The sequence below is a fragment of the Hippocampus bargibanti genome, linkage group LG16 (assembly GCF_051943395.1).
Source record: "Hippocampus bargibanti isolate YZ-2025 linkage group LG16, ASM5194339v1, whole genome shotgun sequence".
NCBI lineage: Eukaryota > Metazoa > Chordata > Actinopteri > Syngnathiformes > Syngnathidae > Hippocampus > Hippocampus bargibanti.
Window position 1 is genome coordinate 8242647 of NC_142749.1, and position 22362 is coordinate 8265008.

A 22362-nucleotide genomic window follows, 5' to 3' on the forward strand; every position below is an offset into this window, starting at 1 on the left:
ATAGAAGATAGGAATTTCTCTGGCACTGTTTTGATTCAAGGACTCGAGGACAGCGACTGTTGAAGGCAATCGAATGGGGAAAATATAATGGAGAGGCTTAAATATGCAGGGTCCCGCCGCTATGTCAAAGTGCTCTGCCTATGTCGCTCACCTCCACTATCTCTTGAGAGAGAGCCCGACTGCCTGCGCTCCCAGAGGCTTTGCCAATATGAACAAGATGATCATATCACTGCTTCAGTATTTCCCGTGTCAGCACTCCTGATGATAATGTTGATGGTTCTGGGAATGGAGGACGACTATTATTGGACGAAATCAATTAAGGAAATTAATGTCAGCTTTTACTGGGCTCTTCTTTTTTTCCTATTGGACAGCTTTAAGGTTTTCTCTCATCCACTCTCAAGCTTGTCTCGAGCCAAATGCAGGGCCAGTGAAGGTTAATGCCTTTTTCCTGTACTGCTAACTGCAGACCTCCTTCATGCGCCCAGACTGATGCAAGAGCTTGTCGCAACCATCTGGGATCATGGTTGCAAAGACAATTGAAATAATGCTTGTGGCATCAGAACACATCAGAAAGCCATGTGTTTTTTTGTTTTTGTTTTTTGTCTGAAGGACAAAAGAATAAATACATCTGTAAAACTAAGATTGCTTGAAACTCTCACACAGAGGTCATTGCTACCCATGTTTTATTGTTGTATTATTTTTTATAGAATATCTCATTAAAAAGACTGCCATGAGACAAATGCAGTACCAGATGTATAAATACGTGTATTTTTATTTATTTTTTCACCCATCTCTTGATTGTATGTATACATAAAACATTATCGTTACATTTTATATATTTGGAGATTATGCTATAATCTTTAAAACATGTTTTAAGATTGTTTGTCGTAATTCAAATTGTCTTTTCAGCTGTCTGATTCTGGTTTATTCACGTGCGTGGCGACCAGCTCCAGCGGAGAAACATCATGGAGTGCTTACTTGGATATTATAGGTACATAGTGGATTTTTTTTACTCCTGTGGAACAGTTGTGATGTAACTTTACTTCATTTACATGTAATATTTTCTAGTATTAGTACTTCAAATAAATATTTTTTTCTTTGTCAGATTCCACTGACCCCATTGACTTCCTGTCCAACAACCTGACAGCCCTAGCGGGACCGCCATCCAAGCCAGAGGTCACTGATGTGACCAAGAGCAGCATCTCGTTGTCATGGGAACCGGGGCCAGAGGCTGGCTCCCCGGTGTCCTCCTATGTCATTGAAGCCTTTGGGTACGTCTGTGACCCATAGCCTGAAGCGATATTTAGTGACCCCCACCAAAAAAGCAGATGGGAGGCAGTTTTGTTGAAGAGCAAACAAAATAAACATTTCAAGCTGTTAACAAAATTGATCTTTACTTGCAGGATTTGAATTTGGTCATTTTCTGGCATTTAAGGATCGCTTTAATCAATATTCGACAAGTATTTATTTTAATTCATGTCAAGAATATTATAAAGTCATTTCATCTTCATTGCAGCTTTTACCCTGTGATGAGAAAAGGAACACACTTGAAAGATTTCTGTTTTTTTATTTGACAGGATCTTTTTTTACTCCACCATTTGTTTTTGTTTGGTCTACCTGCCTTTTATTCTCTGGTTCAATCTTCTTTCTGGAATAATAACACACATGCACACACACACAAAATGACTCCAACTAATGCAAAATATCTTTGCTTTTCAAACAGTCAGTCAGTAAGTAACAGCTGGCAGACTGTGGCAGACCATGTGAAGACCACCGAGTTCACTGTCAGTGACCTACGCCCCAATACTGTCTACCTCTTCATTATCAGGGCAGTCAGTGGTCAAGGGCTAGGAGACCCCAGCCCCATGTCTCAGCCCGTGAGGACACAAGGTACTGAGAAAGACAAAACATGAGAAATAAGTCCCGGATCCTTCGAGATGTGCGTTTAATTTGAAATAAATGGAATATTTTCCTGTTTTAGACATTAGTCCTACTGCACAGGGAGTGGACCATCGACATGTACAGAAGGAGTTGGGGGACGTGGTGGTCAGCATGCATAACCCCGACGTTCTCAGCTCCACGTCGGTGCAAGTCACGTGGACTGTAAGTACTCATGATTAGGATACAGTTAATCAGAATAGTATTTATAGTTTGCAATAAAGTACTGTAAAGCCTGATTCTACCTTCTGCCTCCACTAACAAAAATGGCACAGATATATTTATTTTCACCATTCGCAAATTCCCGACCACAATCGCTACAAGAATCCTATTACGTCAAATGAAGCAAGTACAACAAGTACACAAACTGAATGCGAGAGTCAGACAGCAGGGGTGTCCAAAGTCGGTCCTCGAGGGCCGCTGTCCTGCATGTTTTCCAGCTTTCCCAGGAGCAACGCACCTGATTCAAATCATCAGGACCATTTTGATGCTGCTTCAGAGGTGGCTGATGAGCTGATCATTTGAATCAGGTGTGTTGCTCCTGAGACCTGGAAAACAGGCAGGACAGCGGCCCTCGAGGACCGACTTTGGACGCCCCTGCCGTACAGAATCCCTTTCACACTCATATTGTTCCCTTCTCTCAGGTGGACAATCCATCTAGATTTATTCAAGGCTACCGTGTCCTGTACCGGCAGACATCAGGGTTGCCTTCTCCGGGACCATGGCAAATCGAGGATGTAAAAGTCTCCTCACTGAGGGATGTGACTCTTCTGGGCCTGAAGAAAGGAATTGTCTATGAAATTAAAGTACGGCCATACTTTAATGAGTTCCAGGGCGCAGACAGTGAATCCATGACCTCGCGGACTATGGAAGAAGGTAAATAATTTCGAAGATTGACCATATGTTGTGCAAAAAAAACATTTGACATGATTGATATGAATCACCCTTTTCACTAAGACACACACACACATACACAAACTCTCTCTCTCTTGGCAGTCCATCGAAGTCGAAGATGACATAGCTTCCATTGCTTTGTGGGGTATTGGACAGTGGTTATTGGCGCTGGCGTCAATGCCACTGTAGGTGACTATGAAGCCCGATTCTGGAGCCACAAATCCTGCCACATTCAGGACATGAGGCCAGGACCGGGCTGGCGAGACGGTACTGAAGCAGCACAAAGGTGTCTTTGCTCGTGCCGCACGATCCTCCTCTGGGTGCGCTTGTCTTCAAGTTGTGTCACCCCTTCGTGGCATAAGGAGCGCCACAGTGGCCTGTTCGCTGCAGCAGACTCCAGATCGCTGGGCTTGATGTTGCATTTCTTTAGAGTCTGTTTAAGCTGGTCTTTGTATCGCATCTTAGGACCACCAGGCTTCCTATTCGCTGACAAGAGTTGTCCATAAAGCACCTGTCGAGGCAAGCGGCAGCTAGGCATCCGGATGACATGTCCAACCCACCGAAGTTGCCTCTTTGCCAGTATGGCCTCGATACTGGTGGAGGCAGTGCGTTGAAGGATGTCGGTGTGTGGAACACGATCCTGCCAGGTGATGCCAAGGATTCGTTGGAGGCACCTGATGTGGAATGCATCAAGGCGTCTCACATGGCGTCGATAGATGGTCCAGGCTTCTGCGCCATATAGCAGCGTGGACACACACACTGCTTGGTAGACTGCGACTTTTGTTGGAGTTCTTAAGTGGTTGTTTTCGAACACACGAGTACGCAATCTGCCAAAAGCTTTGGAGGCTTGATGGATGCGGGCCTGGACGTCGTCGTCAATTAGACAGGAGGGTGTTAGAATGCTGCCGAGGTAGCTGAATTGTTGGACAACCTTGAGGGGTGTGCCACTGAGGGTGAACGCTGGGGTAGGAGAACTCTCTTTTGCCATGACCTCCGTTTTGGTTACATTGATCACGAGACCGAGTGATCGGTAGACGGAGGACATGGTATCAAGGGCACGTTGCATGGCAGCTGGGCTGTGGGCCAACAGAGCACAATCATCTGCATACTGTAGCTCGTGGATGTCGCTGATCAGGGTCTTGGTCTTGGCCTGTAGGCGTCTGATGTTGAACAGGCTACCATCCAGGCGGAATTGGATTTGTACGCCGCCACCTTCCTGGATGGACTTATGGAAGAGGAGCGTAGCTGCCATCAGGAACAGGTTGAATATAGCAGGGGCCAGTACACAGCCCTGCTTCACCCCGACTTCCACAGGGAACGGGGAAGATTGCTGGCCACCAACAAGTACAGTTGCTTACATGCCGCTGTGGAACTGTTTTAGGATGCCGAGAAATTTGGAGGGGACGCCAAATTTCTGCAGTATGGTCCAGAGAATGTCACGGTTAACTGTGTCAAATGCCTTTGTAAGGTCGATGAAGGTGATATAGAGGTCCTTGTTTTGTTCCTTGCATTTCTCCTGAACTTGGCGCGCAGCGAAGATCATGTCCAGAGTGCTTCGATCCTTCCTGAAGCCGCATTGTGTCTCTGGGAGGATGTCTTCGGTAATGTGGGATGTAAGACGGAACAGCATTACTTTTGCAGGAATCTTGCCAGCAACAGAAAGTAGGGAGATGCCACGGCTGTTGCTGCAGACTGACTTGTCCCCCTTCCTTTTGTAAATGGTGACAATGTTGCTGTCTTTCCATTCCTGAGGGAGTGTCCCGTTTTGCCAGATGTTGCAGATGAGGTGGTAAAGCTTCCGTGTCAGGAGGTAACCGCCGCTCTTGAAGACCTCAGCTGGAAGTCCATCAGGGCCAGGGCTTTTGTTGTTTTTAAGGCTCCGGATTGCAGAGAGGACCTCTGTGAACTGAGGAGGTTCATCAAGGGAGGGAACTGATGGAAGCTCTGGGAGGGAGTCAAGGACAGATGTGTCTGAAGGGTTTACTTGGTTGAGCAGGGAGTCAAAGTGCTCTTCCCAGCGCTCAAGTATTAGCTGTTTGTCCTTTAGTAGTACAGAACCGTCTGCAGATTTAACTGGGACAATGTGTCGTCTTCGTGGGCCGTGCAGGGATTTTACAGCATCATAGAAGGCGTGTGTGTTGTTGTTGTCTGCATGCCTCTGGATTTCTTGGGCCTTGCTGAGCCACCACTTGTTCTCCATCATCCTCAGCTGTTTCTGTGTTTCACCACGGATGGCCTTGTAGTGAGAGAGAAGTGGAGAATGAGGGTTGGAGAGAAGTGTGGTATGAGCTTTGCGCTTGGCTTCCAGAAGCTCCTGTATGGCAGCTGAGCTGTTATCGAACCAGTCTTGATGACGTTTCTGAGTGAAGCCGATGGTCTCAGAGGCAGCTTGATGAATTGTTGTCCTCAATTTTTTCCACCTGCTTTCAACATCAAGGTCACCGTTACTGGTGTTGTTGTCCAGGCTGGCAAGTCCCTCTGCCAGCTTGTGGCGGTAGCTGGCTGCACATTCTGGGGACTCCAGGGCCCTGGTGTTAAGACGCCTTTGGGGTTGCTGTTTCTTATGAGGAGGTCAAATTCTCAGCTTGAGCCTGGACTTGATCAGTCGATGATCAGTCCAGCATTCAACCCCACGCATGGCCCGTGTGATGCAGACATCATTTTGGTCTCGTTGCCTTGTGATGATGTAGGCCAGTAATTGCCAATGTTTGGACCTGGGGTGCATCCATGATGTGATGTATTTCTTTTTCAGCTGAAAGATGGTGTTAGTTACAATCAACTGATGCTCAGAGCACAGAGTGAGGAGTCGGAGGCCATTGCAGTTTATTTTCCCCGTCCCGTGCCTTCTGATTACTTGTTTCCAGAGCCTGGCATCAGTACCTACTCGGGCATTTAAGTCACCCATCAGAACAAGTTTATCAGAGGCAGGGATTTTGGATATGGTAGCATCCAGGGACTCGTAGAAGGCATCTTTGGTGTTATCGTCAGCATCCAAGGTGGGAGCATAGGCGCTGATTAAAGTTGCGAAGTGACCTTTTACCAGGGGAATACGCCAGGTCATAAGCCGTTCACTGATGCCTTGGGGGGACTCAGGGATGTTACTGAGTAAGCTGCTTTTCACAGCAAAGCCAACTTCATGGAGTCTTCGCTCATTCTCTGGGAGACCCTTCCAGAAGAAGGTGTAACCTTCACCAACTTCTGTGAGTGAATCCTCGCCTGAGAACCGAGTCTCACTGAGTGCGCCAATATCGATGTTGTACCTCCTCAGCTCATGTGCGATGAGGGCAGTTCGTCTTCGAGGTCTCTCCATCCCGTCTCGAGCATCGAGGAGGGTGCGAACACTCCAGGAAGCCAGGTTCATAGTCATGGGTTTGATTATATTTCGTTTTCGACCGCAGAGGGGGGATGCCTTGGTGGCTGCGGTGGGCCACCCAGGTGTGGTGGAACAAGCAATGTTTAGGTCACCTTTTCTAGACCCTTCCCCTATAAGGGGTGAGCAGTGCGGACCCTGAATAGGGCTGCTCAGACGCACAGGATGCTGCCGAAGGATAATGTTGCTCCATCCCATCTTCGCAACGACCATCAATCCTGTACCGCCCCTGTGTAGGAATCAAGCTAGAAGCTTCCAGTCACATCCATGACCTGCCCCCGTCACTTTATCCTTTCGCCAGTGGACTTATATGGTGGAAGCTGAAACCTGCGCTACTAGTGGATTTAGTGTGAGGGACGGGGCGCGCAATTCCTTCCCCCACATACTTGGTCGCACCCACTGTATTCCAGTGGCAAGAGTGAAGACTCGAGACGACCTTCAGGTGAGTGCGGTTGCAAGGGGCTGCCGGTGGTCCGATCTGTTGGACTCCGCCTACGCCTACCCCCGGGTGCGGATTTGGGATCACTCTTTGTCTGGCCTCTACCCTCCGACCTGTTCGGCTTGGGTGACCCTGCCAGGAGTACAAGACTCCAGCCGACATAGCTCTCGGGGTCATGGAGACGTGCAAAGTGCCTCACCACGATAAGGTGAAATGGGCGGCGGTAGGGGTGGGACTGGTCAAACACACACACACACACACACACACACACACACACACACACACACACACACACACACACACACATCCATAGACAAATGGACACTAAGTTTGATGGAGTTTTGTTTCGGCTCAATCCAAGCCCAAGGTCGTCCCACAAATTATTTCAGTCTTATATACCCCTCTTGATCAGCAAATAGATTAAGATCAGGTTGTTAGGATTAACAATGACTTGATGCTGGAAAATGATAGCTGACAATCCTTGGGCAAGAAACCAATCATACCCCCAACCACCCGTCACGTAAAAAGATCAGTGTATATGATAACTGAGCTCGCTCTAAACGGATTATTAGAAGAGAGAATTACATTTAGTCACATTGTAGTAGCATTTGTTTCCACTAAATTGCATGTCTGACCGTTAACGGTGGATTAAAAAAGGGAGGTGGTTTTTTTTCCAGTGGACAAATCTGGTGGCAGATTTACAGACTTCTGGCGGGTGTGATGATAGGGTCTGTGTCCCCAAATGTAATTGCAACCTGGCCAGGTGCTGCATCCATCAAACCGGGCACAAGTCCAGTTTACGCTGAAGAGCTAGTCAAGATAAGGCCAGCCATGTGAAAGAAATCTACAACTTGCAGAATTTCTGTTTCATGGCAACACATGAGAGGATCTCTCTGGGATTGTGAACATGTGCGTCTGCAAAAAAAAAAAAAACATTCGCTCACTGGAGCCCAATTAAAATGGCCACACGGGATTATTGGAGGATTTTTTTGACTGAAGTAGCAATTTTACTTTTTCTGGATCCTGGAAAGGTATTGGGGAACAGCAAAAAAGAATGTCCGTTAGACTTGAGCCAGAAATGGATTGCACAGCAGAACTTGTAAGGCTAAAACATATTATCTGCCACAGGCCCATTCAAAAGCGAGCTGCATTTGAGGAACCTTGTAGGGGGTCTATGAAGACAAAAAGAGGAAGCACATGGTCAGGTGATAACCCTAAATAAAGTCACAGTTAGAATTGGAGTTTGTTAATGCCACATGGCTGATGTTGTCAGCTCGGAAAGGAGCCATTGTGATGAATGATCATTAACGTCACAAACGTGACATGTAGGGTTGGGGGTGTTTGCTCATTCATGTCTCAAGTATCGTACGTGATGCGCTCATTAGCGGTGCAAACTATGTTTACCAGATTGCATCCTGCAAAGCATTAAATTAAGCAGCTTTCGCACATTGTGTTCTTGTGGCACAATGGGCACCATTCGACTGGGATGCACTCTGCACGACATCATTTAGATTGAAGTATTTATTTTCCGACTGAGAATGTTGTTAAGGTGCATACTTGTTGGGCATTGGTGATATGTTGGCATTGGAAGTATTTTGCCCGAGTGAATATGTATTCATTGACAGACAGACTTGGGATTTTCCATATGGACAATACGCAATAAGCAGTCCTCAATGAAAAAAAAGAAAGCAAAGCAGTTCCAACCATCTGCATTGTGATTTTTTTCTGTCCCCTTTTATAGAATAAAACCCATCTGAAAATGTCAAGTAACAGTGAGCATTTTACCGTGCAGCCAGGTGGAGGACAATACGATCACATCATGGCTCACCTGCTCTGCAAATCTCTGCAATGTTGAACATATCAATGCTTTGCCCTAAAGATAACATTCTTATTTTGTATCTTTTTAATTGAGTTCCGACTAATAATTGTGCCCACCAGTTTGGAGCATTACAAAAGGTTTAATGGAAACTGTGGGCCACAAGCTGTTTTGTAGTCCATTCTGAGAAGATAATGTGTGAAATTGCATAGATTATAGTGTTGTGGCCCTGCTACCCTCAGCCTCATTATATCTACGAACACGCCAGGTAGTTCCACGTAAAAATCAATTAGAATTTTCCTTACAAAGCGTTGCATGGGGGAAGAAAAGATAAAGTACAATGACCATTTCTATTTATTTTACATGTGTTTTATTTTCCATTTGACCCATCAGCACCCAGTGCACCCCCACAGCAAGTGACAGTGTTGACTGTTGGAAACAATAATAGCACCTCAATCAGCGTGTCATGGGACCCACCACCATCTGACCAACAAAACGGCATCATCCAGGAATACAAGGTAGAGTCAGGCCTGTGTCCCCACTTTCCAGTTGAATATACTGTCTGTGTAAGCTCTCAGTCATGTCAGTGGTCCATCACTGAAAAGGTTTCTTCAGCCATCATCTGTTCTTCTGAAGAAACCTTTTCATCGTTGAATATACTGTGTAACCTAAAAATGGATTCTGTCAACCTGTTTGGCTTTGTCAGATTTGGTGTTTGGCAAACGAAACCCAGTTTCACATCAATAAATCTGTGGATGCAACCATCCGTTCAGTGGTCGTCGGGGGTCTGCAGGCTGGCGTGCAGTACCGCGTGGAGGTAGCGGCAAGCACCAGTGCAGGGGTGGGGGTCAATAGCGCACCCCAGCTCATCACCTTGGGTAATCCACACACGCACACAAAAATGAAGTCAGGATAAAATGACCTCATAATGGGAAGACCAAGGTGTCCATCACAGTTTTTTGGAGTCTGAGAAAATGATTTATCAATTTAACACCCAGCAGAAAGAAAATTGCTCTTTACACTGTACGCATCGGCTGAAAAATCAATCGTGGCTTATTACATGTAGGGTCTGGTAACACTGCCAAGTACTGTTAGCTATATCAATAATCCACTTCAATATATGGGCTGCAGTCGCAAACTAAGTAGAGTGATTTTATTTTTTTATTTTTATTTTTTTGTTGATCTTATCAGCCTATCACTTCTTATGAAATAGCAAAAGGATGGTAGGAGTATATAAGCCCAGAGTCAATATTGGAGTCCAGGACAGATGCTCCTCATCTATGACTTTTGACTGATAAATAATAACAGCCTTAAAAGACAGGGAAAGGGAAAGCTGCAGCTTAATGACGTGTGTGTGCGTGTGTGTGTGTGTGTGTGTGTGTGTGTGTGTGTGTGTGTGTGTGTGTGTGTGTGTGTGTGTGCACGCGTGTGCGCGCTCGCGTGTGTGCGTGTGTGTGCGTGTGTGTGTGTGCGTGTGTGTGTGTGTGTGTGTGTGTGTGTGTGTGTGTGTGTGTGTGTGTGTGTGTGTGTGTGTGTGTGTGTGTGCGTGTGTGTGTGTGTGTGTGTGTGTGTGTGTGTGTGTGTGTGTGTGTGTGTGTTGTGTTAGGATTGGGGGTTTCTGACGGAGACTGTGAATCTAATTTCACAGCACAGTAGCCGCAACAGAAAATCAAACTCTGTCAGAGCTGCTCTGTCAATCTCGTGTCTTTTAGGCTCAACTTGATAAGTGCACTGCTGAATTGATTAACCCCGCCTGTGTATTAGAGGCACTCATGCTGTTTAATTTACTTTGTCATTATTTGTTTTCATTTTGTTATGATAGATGTTTTGTTTTCCAATGTTTTGATTTTTTGTCTTTCTTAGTAGCTTAGTCACTTGGTAATCGTATGCTTGATTTATTCTTTTTTTTTTTGTTTTAGCATCATGGTGTAGTAAAAAGAATTGAAAACACCCAACTGTAACCACATGAATCTTTCCAATGATTTAATACACAATTCACAATTTCACCATATTATGTGTATGTTTTCTTCAACATGTACAGTTTTCACATTCGTTTGCTTTCCTTACGCCGGTATGTGTGCATTGGGCGGTCCCCAGGTGCAGAACAAAGAGATGTAATGACTGGATCGGAAGGCAACAATAGCATCTCTGATGTGGTCAAACAGCCGGCCTTCATCGCCGGTTTGGGCGGAGCCTGTTGGATTGTTCTCATGGGCTTCAGTGCTTGGCTGTATTGGAGGAGAAAAAAGAGGAAAGGACTCAGCAACTATGCAGGTAAAAAAAATCAATTTACATGGTTCTGCATCAATACAGAATCTCAAAGCTCATTTAGTCCCTCGCCCCAATGAGACTTGATGTCATCACAGATTTGACTCCATTTGAGCTGGATAAAAGGCAGAACGCTATTAATATATTCAACACTGGAGGAAATAAGGCTGTATTTACTTTTAGCCACTGCGCATTGGTGTGCGTCAAATGTGCCACGCTCCATCGGATGTGTGCTTCAGCACTGTCATATATTCAAGTGAGATAAGTGATTTAACATCACCTCCCATTATCAGACCTTTGGCAGCGTTGTAGGCACATTGACATGAAGTGCATCCACATTTTTTTTAATTTTGGTGAGATTATCGACTGCTTATACTAACTTGTATTCCATTTTTTTCTGGTTTAAGAGGGATTTACATGATTGAGTGCTGCATCTCTGATCCCTTATCTCGAACTAAATAAAACAACTCATTGTACAGCAACAAAATGACATTTTTTTCCAGCAATGCTGTCGACTATGTTTGTAATAACCACTGATGCTAATAACGGCCTGTAAGGTTTAAAACAAACAGGTGATTAATTTCATTTTGAGTTCATTTTTCACGTATGGATGACTTTAATGTGTTTTCCTATTTTAATATGAATTTGTTTTATTTTGTCATCGCAGTTCAATCGTTCACGTTCACCCGAGCAGGTATGCTTTTACACTTCTCTCAACAATTTTGCTTCTCTTATTCAAAATGTCTACCATACGGTACAATTCTGTTGATGCCAATGTCAAACTGACTTGTATTTTTCTCTCTTTCACCCCAAGTGACATTCCAAAGAGACAGAGGTCTGATTAGAAATGGAAGGTAAGAGTTGTTTTGACTTCCTAGAATGACTTTCAGTCTCAATCTATCATCTCAATGACGAGTACTTGTTTTAATGCCTTAATTGGAGTCATTTACTGTGTTCGGAATTAGAATTTGATTACATTTTCCAATCTTTCCTTCTCATGCTAGTGTGCGATTTTCTCTGATGTACAGTGTACTTTGTGCTCATTAATCAATCTTTTCTTGCGAATGCAACTAATTAAAAAAGGCAGGCTGTCGTTCTTCTTCACTGCTAATGTTAGGACGAAGGGAGAGGTCACGGGAGGAGGGGAGAGGTGATAAATGTGCTGTTTAAAAAATATCAACCGACTTGACTTTTTACAGGCTCATAAAAGTTTGAAAGAACAGTATTCTGAACTCAAACCTGTTTAAGATTCATGATAGGACCTGTAAACTAAAAATCACTAGTCTGATTCCTTAGATGAGTGTAAAAAATATGTTTGGAGTAGCGATGAGCAATGACTTCCCCTAAGGGTCCATAAAATTAATAAACACATATATAAATAGATAAATAAATAAAAAGGGGTGCAGGGGGCTTGTCAACTTCAGTTTGAGCAACGATGTATGCTTGTTGTAATAATTCTGTTGGGTTTGATTCTGAAGATGTTTCGCTTGTATTGGCTGTAAAAAATGCGGTCATAACAATGAAAGGGTCTTCATCTCAATCTTAATTAGAATCATGTTCTTCCTAAAAATCTGAAATTAGTTCTCCTAATGACTGTTTCAATTCTCCCAAAAAGTCGGCAAATCCTTTTAGAAGAAAAAATAAAAAAGATAAGAGAACAATTAATGCTGTGCCAACCAAGCAATCAGATAATTTCTTAGCCATGGTAAATGTTGCAAATGATGGATGAACAGTAATACCAAAATGAATTACACACACACACACACACACACGCACTAAAATTACAGGAGCCCTGACACATGCTCATTCTATGTATGAAACTGTACTTGTGTATTTTACAATGGAAATTACTGCATTCTCCGGTGTATAAGGCGCACCCGACTATAATGCGCACCCCCAATGAATAATGTATTTTCAAATGTTTTCTTTATACATACAGTATAAGGCGCACCTTCAATGAGTGACAAAAGTTTCGCAAATATAATATATGAATATATAAAAGTCTTCCAAATATAAGGCACACCACGTTAAGGCAAGGGGAAAATTGAGTCGTGGCTGCTGACTGTAGTTTCGAGACCTGTTGTGGCTCATTGTTACTTCATATGTAAGGTGCATTTGCGTATAAGGCGCAGGGTCATCTTTTGAAGAAAATGAAGGCTCTTGGGTGCGTCTTATACACCGGAAAATACGGTATTGTTATAATTGTTTCACTCCTTGTGAGTTATCACCAAGTCGGCTATAAATAATTTCCATGGTGCTTAGTGAGTCAGGCCCAATGAAAAATTCCCTGCATGTGTATTAGTGCATTCAGTAAACATGCGAGCAGGACACACGAAGCAACGGTTTACCATTTTTCTTTGTGCTGTCATAGTATTTGTTATTTAGTTTTTTTTTTTTGTTCTTTTGACTTCAAGACGGCACCGTGAGAGTCGCTGCCTTTCCAGCAGTTCCTGTATTTTGTTTTTGTTACTTTCATTTCTTTCATCACTTTGCTGCTGTGAAATGTAAATTTCTCCACTGTGAGACTAATAAAGGCAAATCCAATACAATGTATACGGTATCTGATAATGCATGCTGATAGTTTTTTTTGTTCCAGAATTGCTGCTCACTTTTCTTTTCTAAAAATGTTTGCATTAAACTGCATTTCAAAGCGACAATTCCACACCACATTTCCTCAACCACTAAATGCTTCTTTTCTGTCTCTGTTGCCATGGAGACAGTGCAGCCATGGAGTTGCACTGCCAGAGGCGGTCCATGATTCTCAATTTAAAATGTAAATTTTTGTTGTGCTAAGGCTATAAAGCAGATTAAGTGTGTATTCAGGCCTGCCTGGTTTCTCCTGGGAGATGTTTGGCTTATGGAGTTTAAGGGAGGCAGAATTCTGATATATAGACCTGCCATGTTATGCCCCACAAGCTGTTTTCACTCTTACTTGTGGTTCAGGCTATTTCAGGGAATAAAATCTATTCACGTCTTTATTTTCAACACATCAGAAAAACAATATTATTAAGTTAATTATGGTATTTATTTACATTTTCTCTTCTGCATCTCTATAAATATCCATCCTTCAGCCGTCCAGGGTTGTTGAAAGCGGGTGACCCTGGCCTACCCTGGCTTGCAGATTCGTGGCCCTCAACGAGCCTTCCAGCCAACGGAGCATTGGGGAGTCCGAAAGGCAGCAGTAACTTTGGCCGAGGAGGTAAACATGGCTGGCTGATGGGAGTTACAGCAAGCATCCCCTGGTCCGACAGTTTTGATGTTCATCATTTGTTATTCACAGTGACAAGGCCTGACATTAAAACAAACACACAGAGAAATTAAAAGTGCCTTTGAGGGCTATACTTTGCTAATGTGATTTGACGAGCCTGATATTTGGGATTCAATTTGTGTTATTACATCCTCTTTTTGCCCCCATTTTCTGTCGTGCCCGGCAACTGCGTGGCGCGTTGGAGATTTTAATCAAGGTTCACATGTATGCTGCGTTTACATGTTCGTCAAGCTCAGGAGAGCTGGTCAGCTGCGGGGCTGAGCATCATCAAGTGAACACTCGACCGGGCTTCCTCAGCATGATGCATTTTAATTATCCTTGCAGACCATCACTTCCATTCAAATCAAGTCCATTTAGGAACCTTTTTCCAACAGATGAGAACGAGAGCAGCAGGGAGTGTTAATGACCTTAAAGATTGTTAAGATCATGTCATCTAATCTGCGGATGATCTCTGCAAACACCTTACTTCTTTGTTGCAGATGTGTTGCCATCTGCAGCGATGGAGAAGACAGGCACCATGCTGTCAGATGGTGCCATCTATAGCAGTATTGACTTCATGGGTAAGGGGGGTTACAGCAGCCCGGCGCAAGATAGCCAGCCCACCCCCTACGCCACCACTCAGATACTCCAGTCTAACAGCTTCCACGAGTTGGCTGTAGACCGACCGGATCCCCGCTGGAAGGCCTCACTGCAGGCCCAACAGGAAATGGCCAACCTTGGCTACTCGCTGACTGACAGACGCCCTGCCACTGGTACAAATTTGTGTTTCTGTATGTGAGCGCTGGAGGGAATTGGACACAGAAATGCTCAAATGTGGTGTGACGATTATTTATTTATTTTGTCAAGGTGGAATTCCTCCAAGGGAGTTGGCAAACTGAGCCCCAGAGAGTGCAAAAATGGAAAAGAGCGAATTTATTTACATATTCACTGCAGATGAACCCTTAGGATAATGCTCTTAATTACTCTTCTGTCGTCATCAAACTTCTACCCTGGGAGCTTATCTAGCCCAGAAATGTCAGACAATCATGACGCAATTCTTTGGGTTAACTTGATGAGCAATGCATCAGTGTCATGAGCTATGCGTGTAAATATATGCGTGTCTTTACATACTGCATTCACATAGTCGGTAAGATTATGGGGCCATTTATGTGTGCACTTTTGAGTCTTGACAATAATCTTTGTGTTCAGCTAAATGTCACGCACAACCAGTGATGAAGTAGAATAAGCTTGATAGAAGAGGTTTGGCTCAGGTTTTGATCCCTATTGAAGAAATAGCATAACATTTTCAAGTCATCCTATGCCGTCAGCGTGCCAAAGGAGAATTGATGAATAAAAATGGTGTTTGTAAAAAAATATAGACTACATGGATCAGTAATAATGCTTGTAGAAACAGCCTAAGAGTTTATAGTATTCATATGAGTTCATAAATGAGTTTTGTTAAGCATGGCACTAAAAATACTTCCACTTTCATCCCTTGTTTCCTCGGCCCCTCAGGTCAAAGGTAGGGAAGAAAAAGAAGATGAAGGGTGGAACAAAGACCCCTAAATCAAATGGGACATGTTGGGCCAACGTGCCCCTGCCTCCGCCACCTATGCACCCTCTGCCTGGTACTGAGGTTGACCTTGACCATTACCCCCAGGAAAGCCACAGAGGGTAAGATGCATTTATATTTCATTACTTGACTTACACGGAAACAGGAAATCACAAGCACACTTTGAAACTCACATGAAAGGGAGGTCAATTCTCCTCCACATTTTACATTTCATACACTCGTCAATTAGGCGTTCTAGTTGCCAAAATATTAATCATCATGTACATTTTTACATGATCCGACTTTATGAATAAGCAATTTAAAGACACCGTAAGGGTGTGTACTTCCTATATAAAGTGTACATGTTTGAAGATTTTGCTGACATTCGGCAAAGACTGAATTGTACAGTTTAGGGGCAAGCTGACGTATTTTCCGCACAATAAGGCGCACCCAAAAGCCTTAATTTTCTTCAAAATATGACCCTACACCTTATAATCTGGTGCACCTTGTATGTGAAGTAATATTTGGAGTGAATGGAGTTGACAGAAAGCTCATTTGTAGTCGATTAACTTTGACTGACTTAGCTAAGATCTTCTTTTCCTTTCGGCTTTTCCCTTCAGGGGTTGCCACAGCGAATCAATGTCCTCCATCTATCCCGGTTTTGTGCATCCTCTTCTCTCACACCAGCTACCTTCATGTCCTCTTTGACCACATCCATAAACCTCCTCTTCAGTCTTCCTCTCGGTCTCCTGCCTGGCAGTTCAAGACTCAGAATCCTTCTCCCGATATAGTCACTCTCTCTCCTCTGGACATGTCCAAACCATCTCAGTCTGACCTCTCTGACTTTCTCTACAAAGCCTCTAATATGAGTTGTCCCTCAAATTTACTCATTCCTGATCCTATCCAACCTGGTAGAAAGAAAACCTCAACATCTTCAGCTCTGCTACCTCCAGCTCTGCTTCCTGTCTTTTCTTCATTGGCACTGTCTCCAGTCCAAACATCATGGCTGGTCTCACCACTGTTTTATACACTTGACTTAGCTAATATCAGAAAAAAATAATAGCTTGATTAGTCCCACAATGAGGAAATTTGCAATCTCCAGCAGCAAAATTGAATGGTGAGAGGGTAGAAAAGAAAAAGTACCACATGCACAAAAATAAATGTCGGGTAAAGAACAGTCCACAATATAGAATCCAATATAAAATATACAATCTAGATATAAGAATACATGTATATGTAACTGCATATATGCTGCATAAAGTGGCTGTGCTATTTACAATATGGATGGAGTGAGTCCAGATTTTCACAAATGTTTATTCAGCATCTGACTAGTTGACAGTTGTTGACATTCCCATTAGCGCAAGACCGTCTAATGGATGCATAATGTAACCCCAACCTCTACTATAGCGCCTTACAATGTGGTGATCCTTGTATATGGAAAACGTCATAAAATATGTAATTCGTTGAAGGTGCATTTTATAATCCGGTATGCCTTATAGAGCAGAAAACACTGTATTATCTTAGTGAAGTACATTTTCTCTGAAGTAAATTAAACTTTGTACTTAATATATATATAAATATAAAAGCTGGGGGGGCGGCCCGGTAGCCAAGTGGTTAGCACACCGGCTTCACAGTGCAGAGGTCGCCGGTTCGCGTCCCGGTCCTCCCTGTGTGGAGCTTGCATGCTCTCCCCGGACCCGCGTGGGTTTTCTCCGGGTCCTCCGGTTTCCTCCCATACTCCAAAAACATGCATGGCAGGCAGATTGACCACTCCAAATTGTCCATAGGTGTGAGTGTGAGAGTGACTGTTGTATGTTTTTGTGTGCCCTGTGATTGGCTGGCAACCAATTCAGGGTGTCCCCCGCCTCGTGCCCGAAGACAGCTGAGATAGGCTCCAGCAACCCCCGTGACCCTAATGAGGAATGAAATAAAAGCTGGGATTGTATTATAGTGGTGTCAAGTATTCTTACTATCTACACAACTGAAAACATTGAACATAAATCTAAAATAATGAATGTTGTTCACCAGATATGACAACAACGGTTGGCCCCCGCCTCTTTCGCTCCCGTCCTACCACCACCAGAGTTTGGACAATGATGCTGAGGAAGAGAAGGGGCCTACTCCACCTCTCAGAGGAAGAGCTTCCTCTCCGGCAACAACAGCATCTTATAACCAACCATCTTCATCCTCTCTCAGCTCAGCCCACCATGAGGAAATGCAGTCTATTTTGCAGGCCCATTTAGATGAGCTGACCAGAGCTTATCAATATGAAGTAGCCAAGCAAGCATGGTAAACAGCTACACTGGCTTCAATTTCAATTTTCATAAAAGGATGGAGTGGACAGAACATATTCAAAACATATCCTTGATTTAGTCAATCATTCACGACAATACATTTTCCACGTCATTGGCATTTCTTAGGGCTATTTATTTATTTATTTATTATCTATTTATTTATTGGTGTGTTTATTTGTTTGTTTGTGTATATACAGTATTTATTTATATTTGATTATATTTTTTTTATATTTATTTGTTTGTTTTTATTTATGTGATTGTTTGTTTCTTGTTTATTTGCATATAGCTACCACAGAAGTGATCGAGGTGTGGCGTCAAAAGAACTTGAATAGCACCAAAATGTTTTTGACCTGGTAACACCAGATGAAAAGCAATCTTTCGTGCAGCCCACACAATCCATTTCCGTTGACCATCGTCTGCAAGGGCATCAACCTCTTAGACAGGGCATCGTTTTATGTTTCTCGGTAGAAATGTTGGAAATATGTCGACTAATTTGTGGGTTTATAAAAGCTCTCTGTTCTGACATCAGCAAATAAAGTTGGTAATTCAACATGCATTGCCTCGATGGCAGGATGTGTGCTGTCATGCAAGAGAAGAGATAACAGCCATGTTGGTGACAGCCTTTGACCATCCAGATATCCTTTATCCACTCCATTCAGAACCCCATTGTTTGCATAACACACACACCAGCTTCAAGCATATAATTACTAGTTAAGTGACTGCAGACTTTTCGGATGTGCACTGGTTCTTCATCTTGCATTTTTTAACCATGTTTGGTTACTACTAAGTGCCTTTTGATCATGAAAATAAAAAATCGGTTGTATGTGTGCACTTTATCAGGCAGATGAAGAGCAATTCAAACATGTCCAACGCTGCTATTCCTCCAATGGACTTCATGTCTTCAACGCTGGGGTCAGATTTGGGAGACACCCGCCTCGATGAGGATGTGGAGGAAAGATATGCTATGGTGTCAAAGAATATGTGTGGCTTTGATTACAGTCCTGGACACGCCATGGATAACCTTGAGGTCTCAGGTATGTTTGACAAGGCTGACATTGACCGGGCACACTAACAACTTAGACGGAATTGACACTGCTGGTCTAACAAGCTAATTTGGATTCAGCAAGAACATCACGTTTCTTTTGTTTGGTTAGACATGTCGGGGTGTATTCTGAATTAGGTCAGGCTCACATTAACCGGGTTGATCCAATCTGTTAGTTGACTCGACAGTCGCATTGACATTGTGTCACGTGGGGGATTTTGTTGTGTTTGGATGTGGGCCAAAGGCAACAGTGTGGGGCAATTGCAAAGAAAATAAAACTATAAAACTAATACCTGGTCCACCAAAAAGGGTACAAGGTGAACAAAGAATAGCTTATGATGGGACATTTGTTGACAAGTCTAAGAGGAGAGTACCACTTCATAAGTGGCATGCCATCTTGATGATTGTATATACTTAAGTCGATATATAATATCTATAAACTTGCTGAAAACCACGTGACAGCCTCATATGGAATGGGTAACTAAGGGATATATATGTTTTCTATGATTCTGCAATCACTTTCAATATATCTTAACATGATGGTCAAAAAATCGTAATTGTGTCACAATGTATGGAAAATTCAACCGAACATTCCAAGAAATAATATAATGCAAAAGTAATTAAATAAGAATTAAGTGGGAATATTATTGCAAGAATATGAAACGGAATATGCAATGCTGCTGTCGCGGTTTGCGAGGTGGTGATGGCGGGTTCGGGGCCCAAAAAGCAGGCAGGAGGGAGCAGGAGGTTGTTTGACAAATTGTATTAAAATAAAGTCAGCAGGAACAAAATGTAAAACATCAAAATGATCTGAATGGAAAAAATACAAAGTAGCAAAAGAAGACCAAAAGTAAAAGCCCGCCAAGGTTAAACAAACACGTACACGATGCATGCCGCAACCAAGCAGCAAACAAACCGGATGATCGTGCCAGGTGTCCTTTTAAGTGTCATTGATTATAACGACCAGCACCTGCGAGGCTGCCGGCAGGGCTGACGTCGCTACCCGCTGGTCGCCAATCTGATCGGGACGACCAGCACCTGTGCAGGTGCAGGCGGGGCCGACAGCGCCCCCCGTTGGTCGCCAACCAGATCATGACAGCTGCCAAATACAGAAATATGGTATATTGCATCAGAAACGTGACGACCTCATATAAAACCAACATTCATCTTCAGATTTATTCACATTCAAATGAAGTTCCTTTCTGTCACTGTAAACGGTTGTGAAAGTTAAATTCTGGCAGGTTGTTAAAATTCCTCTGAAGTTATTTGAGTAAAGACTTCAAAGGCCACAACACTATATGAGAGCTGTGCTGAAAAGTTTCATGCTTTAAGGTTAAGAAAGGATGCATTTATAAATAGGATTTCTTTCTTTGGAGAGAAACATGACAGCATCTCCCACGGGGATTAAAACACAACATTTCCAACTGCATTGTTTGATAGGGTAATCGGAGGACTCATACACTATCTTGAATATGTGATTTTTTTGTTGTTGTTTATTATGCAAAATGCAGATCAGTGCAACTAAAAATAATCACAAATATTACCAATGCAAACATTCATTATTGTTTGTTCGCCTGTCAGTTTTGCTAAGTCATTATGAACAAAGCTAAAGAAAATGTTAGCAGGATCTGTCGACCATATCATCATGCACGAGGGGTTCCATATGCAACCTTTTATTTATTTATTTATTTATTTATTTATTTATTTATTTTGTTTGTTGTTTGTGTATGTGTTTGTATTGATGTATGTATTTATGTTGTATGTGTATTTATTTATTTATTTATTTATTTATCTATATATTTATTTATTTGTTTGTTTGTTTGTTTGTTTGTTTGTTTGTTTGTTTGTTTGTTTTAAATATATGACGGCTGACTATAAGAGAGTTTGCAATTTGAGCAACATCAGCCATCCTCAATGAAAATGACCATAATAGATGTTTGAATTTTGGCTAAACGTGTTTTGTTCTCCTGCTCCTTGTTTTATTTAATGACAACTAGATGACATGTTTTGCATATAGAGTGAAATGATATGCTTTCCATACCAGCTGGGGACACCCTGACAGGCATACACGTTCCCAATAACACACTCTTATACGATCCTGTTATCACCACTGCCTTTGTTGAATCCCACTCTCCTTTCCTCCTCTGTTCATGTCTTATTTTTCATCTTTCCTGGATGGTCGTTCACGTGAAGTCGTGTATGTTGCGTATTTTTGTGCTCTGAGGTGACAATAAAGATTTATTAATTCATTCATATGTCTAAAGCAGTTGTTCTGAACCATGTAAGAGATACAGAACCCAACCAGTTCATCTGCGCATCTCATAACTATGTGAATATTATCCTCCAGAGCAGAGGCTTAGTAGAACTCCTGAGACGGATTGACTGAACCCCTGGGGTTAAGAACGACTAGTCTAACCACATTGAAATCTGATTATTCATAAAAAGTAAAACACGTTATTTTTTCACCCCTTGCAGGTAATGGTGCACAGTTGTGTCGTTCAGACAGCTGTGGTACAACAGATCGTGGTGCGCAGAACACACATAGCCTTGGTCACAAGAGGGCACCGCTAACTGGCCTCAAATCACAGACAAACAAGGTTGGAACACTGCCCAGACGAAAAGACACCAATCAAGAAGGTAAGAGAAATCTTTCTCAGCTTCAGCTGTCATTGCACCGGAGATGCGCAAATATTTTCAGAACTTCTAATTGCGCCTTCGAAAAGATCATATGTGCCCATGGGTTTCCATGAAATTAATTCTTTGGATTGGTGCTGTTTGCCAAAATATGTTCATCTACTATCCACTCAGAAACTCTTGGGCCTCAAGTCAGGAGCCTTCATGGCAACAGTTCCCGTATGAACAGCTCCTGGGTCAGTGCAGCCTCAGACCCTTCAGAGGAGTGCATGGTGACCGTCTCCACGCTAGAGCGGCAACATATGGGTACCTGGGGCGACACCTCCACATCCAACAGGGCCACGCTCAATCGGGGTTCCCACAAGAGACCTTCTGCAGAGACCTCCCACAATGGCCATCTTCTCACAAATAGCAAAGAGAAAAGGGATCACTGTAAGTCTGAGCATTTTGTTGTTGTTCAGAATAAAATACTTTTTCAAAGACGGCACAACTGTAGTGGAGGATACACCACTGTTTAATCAGCCCCTTTAGATTGTATTTTGTATATTTACTCATTTATTTCAACATTCGCATGGTAGACCTGAAAATGGCAGATCAGAAATAAATTTGACAGTTTTACTGAATGGTGAAGATTTTACAAAATAAATAAATATTTACATACGTGCAGACAGTACATATATACAGTACATTGCATACAGTGCATTGCATACAGTGCATTGCATACAGTGCATGCATTGCGTACGTTGCATACAAAGCATACATTGCATACAAAGCATACAATGCATACAATGCATACATACAGTACACACGTACACACACACACACGCATACACACACGCACATATACACACACACATACACACGCACA

General features: G+C 43.0%; 1 protein-coding gene across 1 annotated transcript in view; it reads left to right on the forward strand.

The window, feature by feature from the left end:
* LOC148886295 (roundabout homolog 2-like) overlaps positions 1-22362 on the forward strand; it is a 68201-nt gene that overhangs the window by 44775 nt on the left and 1064 nt on the right. Inside the window, exons 11-27 of the mRNA XM_089017029.1 lie at positions 910-991; positions 1106-1271; positions 1724-1890; positions 1982-2103; positions 2583-2814; positions 8851-8975; positions 9164-9335; positions 10555-10731; positions 11393-11419; positions 11540-11579; positions 13797-13924; positions 14473-14755; positions 15488-15646; positions 17553-17813; positions 18659-18852; positions 21336-21497; positions 21669-21926. Coding sequence (XP_088873155.1) covers positions 910-991; positions 1106-1271; positions 1724-1890; positions 1982-2103; positions 2583-2814; positions 8851-8975; positions 9164-9335; positions 10555-10731; positions 11393-11419; positions 11540-11579; positions 13797-13924; positions 14473-14755; positions 15488-15646; positions 17553-17813; positions 18659-18852; positions 21336-21497; positions 21669-21926 — 2755 coding nt within the window. The remainder of the gene's footprint in view (positions 1-909; positions 992-1105; positions 1272-1723; positions 1891-1981; positions 2104-2582; positions 2815-8850; positions 8976-9163; positions 9336-10554; positions 10732-11392; positions 11420-11539; positions 11580-13796; positions 13925-14472; positions 14756-15487; positions 15647-17552; positions 17814-18658; positions 18853-21335; positions 21498-21668; positions 21927-22362) is intronic.